Source organism: Condylura cristata, unplaced genomic scaffold (assembly GCF_000260355.1).
Source record: "Condylura cristata isolate star-nosed mole 26May11 unplaced genomic scaffold, ConCri1.0 scaffold00015, whole genome shotgun sequence".
NCBI classification, from domain to species: Eukaryota; Metazoa; Chordata; class Mammalia; order Eulipotyphla; family Talpidae; genus Condylura; species Condylura cristata.
This window is the reverse complement of record NW_004567116.1, coordinates 516,821-520,468: the sequence shown is the minus strand read 5'-3', so window position 1 is coordinate 520,468 and position 3,648 is coordinate 516,821. Positions and strand designations below refer to the sequence as shown.

The window sequence follows — 3,648 nt, the reverse complement described above, 5'->3', positions numbered from 1 at the left end:
CCGGTGCAGGCGCGGGCCGAGCGCACCGGGCGGCTGCCACTCAGCCCGTCATGCTTGCAGGGGCCAACCGCCTGACCCTGCAGGACGCCGACATCGTGCAGCCCGTGGGCCTGACCGTGCTGGGCAAGCACCTCTACTGGGCGGACCGCCAGCAGCAGATGATCGAGCGGGTGGAAAAGACCACAGGGAGCCAGCGGACCCGGGTCCAGGGCCGTGTCGCCCACCTGACCGGCATCCATGCCGTGGAGGACGTCAGCCCGGAGGAGTTCTGTGCGTGGGGCAGCCGCCAGTGGGGGGAGGGGGCCGGGGGGCATGAGGCAGGGCGCAGCAGCCCCTTAGAGAGGAGGCCAGGCCAGCGTGGGGGCCCAGCTGCGTACCAGCCGGTCAGCGCCGAGGCCCGGGAGTGCGCCATCCCCACAGCCTCTGGCTGTGTTGCCAGGGGTAGAGGGCTTGAGGCCAAGGGCTGCAGAGGCGAGGCCCTGCCGAGCTCCTGGGGGCGGGGACTCGGGCGGGGGCTGGTTACAGGCCGTGCCGCCGTCCTTCCGGCCCTTGGCTGGCACCGCTCCCAGCTCCGGGAGGCCGGCCGGGCGCCGGTCTGTGGCCCCCACCGTCCCGCAGCTGTCACGACCCCGCTGACACCCTCTCCTGGCCGGCAGGGGCCCCGCCCTTGGCGGGTCTGTGGCTAGCCCGTCCGCTGCAGACCGTGTCCCTCTGGGCCGCGCTGTCGGCGGGTCAGCAGCCTGGTCACGCCTGCAGACCCCTGCGCTGAGCCAGCAACAAAGCCTCGACAATCATCAGGGCCGCTGTACGGGCGTCCGGGCCATCTGAGGCTCTGCCTGCCCCTGGGAGGGGCGGCCGCACGGAGCGCCTGTCCTCCCCATCGGCCTTCAGCCCCGGCTGGGGGTGCAGGCCCCCCTCTGCCTTCCTGCGTGGGCTCGTGCCTGCGAGGTGCGGCTCCTCCCTGCTCAAGCGAGCGCCGGGCCCCCTGCTCCGGGCCCAGAGCCGTGGCCCCGCGTGCGGGAAAGGGCCACTTCTGTGCTGACGGCCAGGTGGCCGGTTTCTGCCTTGCGGGGTCTCATCAGGGGAGTCACCTGGCAGATGGGTCCTGTCTCTGGGGCGGGTCAGGACATCTGTCCGCCTGGCCCCTTCCCCCGACCCCGGCAAAGCCACAGACTCCTGGGCGGTGTCCCAGGCTGGTGGTGGGACAGACGGTGAGTGGTGAGCCCGCCAGTGGCCAGAGCTGCTGCCCACCAATGTGGACAGAGAGCCAGGCCCATGGGCCAGCCACTCACGGGAGGGGGACCCCAGCATGGAAGACAGGAGCCTTTGGAGAGCAAGTTTGAGGCGCACACCAGGACCCCCGCCCCAGCACTGATAGGCAGTCTAGGTGACGGGGCGTGGGGGTCCCCGCTGGGGACGCGGGGGGACAACCTCTCGTGGGCTTTTCCGTGTATATGGGACATGGTCGCCCAGCCTGCTCCTCCAGACCACAGCTTGACACCAAGCCAGGCGCAGCCCTCCCAGGCCAGCGGGAGGGTCACCTGGCTCCAGTCGCCCCAGCCTCAGACTGGAGCCCCGGGGCGAGGCGGCTGGCCAGGAAGCCAGATCACTGCGTTTCTGCTTAGGGAGCCGAGTCCCACCCTGGCGCTAAGCTGCTTCTGTCACTTGAAGAGGCCCAGCCCTTGGGTTGGGGTAACTGTGTGATGTGTGTGGGGTCGGGCCCCGGCCCCACCCGCGCCCAGGTGGGACGCACCCGTTAGTGGAGCGGCAGCAGGTCCCCCGGGGTGTCTCAGCCCCCACGAGCACGGGCCCTCCAGCAGCGGGGAGGCTCTCATGGTGGCTGCAGGCCGGAGCCAAGGGGTCCGCGGACGGTGCTCCCCCCGCCCCGTGCTCCCCTGGGCGCTGCCATCCCATTGCCCCCCGCCCCCACCACCCCCTTGGACACTCGTCGCTGGCTTTAGGACCCACTCAGAACCCACGACTTCATCTCAAGGTCCTCAGTGTGACTTGCAGGACCCCTTGTCCAGATAAGGCCACCTTCCCCAGCCCGAGTCAGCGTGTGCTTACGCGCGTTTCGGGGCCCCTCCAGCGCGGGGGCAGACGGGCAGGTGGTGCGGTGACGGCCGTGGGGTGGTGCCGTCGGCGAACTCGGGCTGTCTTGTGACTGCCAGGCGCGGCGCCAGTGGAAACACGAGGCTGCCCAGGGCTCGAGTGAGGCAGCTCAGGGCCCATCCCGCAGGCGTCCACTCTGGCTGGGCCCTCGTTCCCACTTCCCCTCCGGGCGCCAGGCTGGGGCGCAGCGAGACGCTGACCGCCCCCCCCTCCCCTGCGCAGCGGCCCACCCGTGTGCCCAGGACAACGGCGGCTGCTCCCACATCTGCGTGGCCAAGGGCGACGGGACACCGAGGTGCTCGTGCCCGGTCCACCTCGTACTTCTGCAGGACCTGCTGACCTGCGGTGGTAGGTGTGCCCTGGGCGTGGTCCGTCGGGGCCCGGCGCCCTCTCCCGCTCCCGCCTGTGCCCTCCCCACGCAGACAGCTCCGGCCTGGGAGGATTTAGGGTGGCGCGAGGGCCCCGCGCGCCTGCTGCGGCTACACTAGACTTTGGGGTTCGGCGCTGGCGAGACTGCCCCGCGCTCCAGGTGAGCTGCAACGCGGGCGCCAGCCTCCGTCTCCGGCACCTGTGCCCACTCCAGGCTGCGGCCCTGTCCCTGTCGCCGTTCGGCTGGGTGTAGTGGCACTTACGGGGCCCCGGGGCCCCGACACCCAGGAGCCGCGCGCGCGGCCGCCTCCGAGTGAATCAGCCTTCTCTCGAGGCGTCAGCCAGGCTTTGGGCTGACCGCGGCGGCCCCGCAGGGAGGGTGGCGCACCAGGGAGGCGGCAGCCAGGCCAGGGCCGCGCCTGCCCCTCTCCTCTGGTAACCGGGTGTCCGGTGCCCCCGTCCCCGAGGAGTGCACCGTGTCACCCGTCGCAGGTGGCTCCCGATGTCCACCGCTCCCCTCCCAGCTCACGGCCACTGCCGCCCACCGTGCAGCGGGTGTGCTGGCCTGCCCGAGTTGTCCCCCTGCGCTCGGCCTCCCACTTCCTGACACGCCCACTGGGGGCGGAGCCTCCTGCTGGGGCCAGCGGCTCCCCAGAGGCCTTCCCTGTGTCCTTGGGGTGCATGTGAGGCCAGGCCCAAAGAAGCAAGCACCCCCTTTCCCAGAAGACAGGACTGCCGCTTACAACTCGGGCTCCCCCCGCACAGGAACCCCCACAAAGACTCCTGCCGCCCCCCAGCCAGCACTGTTACCCGCCTTCAGCGGCAGGACGCAGGGGCCAGTGGATCACACCGGCACCACCTGCTTGGCCAGGGGTGGGGGGCGGCCTGTGATGGCCTTTCCTCCCGCCAGAGCCCCCCACGTGCTCGCCGGACCAGTTCGCCTGTGCCACGGGGGAGATCGACTGCATCCCTGGCGCCTGGCGCTGCGATGGCTTCCCCGAGTGTGACGACCAGAGCGACGAGGAGGGCTGTCCCGTGTGCTCGGCCGCCCAGTTCCCCTGCGCGCGAGGCCAGTGCGTGGACCTGCGTCTGCGCTGCGACGGTGAGGCGGACTGCCAGGACCGCTCGGATGAGGCGGACTGCGATGGTGAGGCCTGGACCCGCCCC

The 3,648-nt window shown here is 71.4% G+C and overlaps 1 protein-coding gene across 1 annotated transcript in view; it reads left to right on the top strand.

Annotated features, from left to right (window-relative positions):
* LRP5 (low density lipoprotein receptor-related protein 5) overlaps positions 1 to 3,648 on the top strand; it is a 52,300-nt gene that overhangs the window by 40,062 nt on the left and 8,590 nt on the right. Inside the window, exons 10-12 of the mRNA XM_012725115.1 lie at positions 61 to 270; positions 2,335 to 2,460; positions 3,392 to 3,628. Coding sequence (XP_012580569.1) covers positions 61 to 270; positions 2,335 to 2,460; positions 3,392 to 3,628 — 573 coding nt within the window. The remainder of the gene's footprint in view (positions 1 to 60; positions 271 to 2,334; positions 2,461 to 3,391; positions 3,629 to 3,648) is intronic.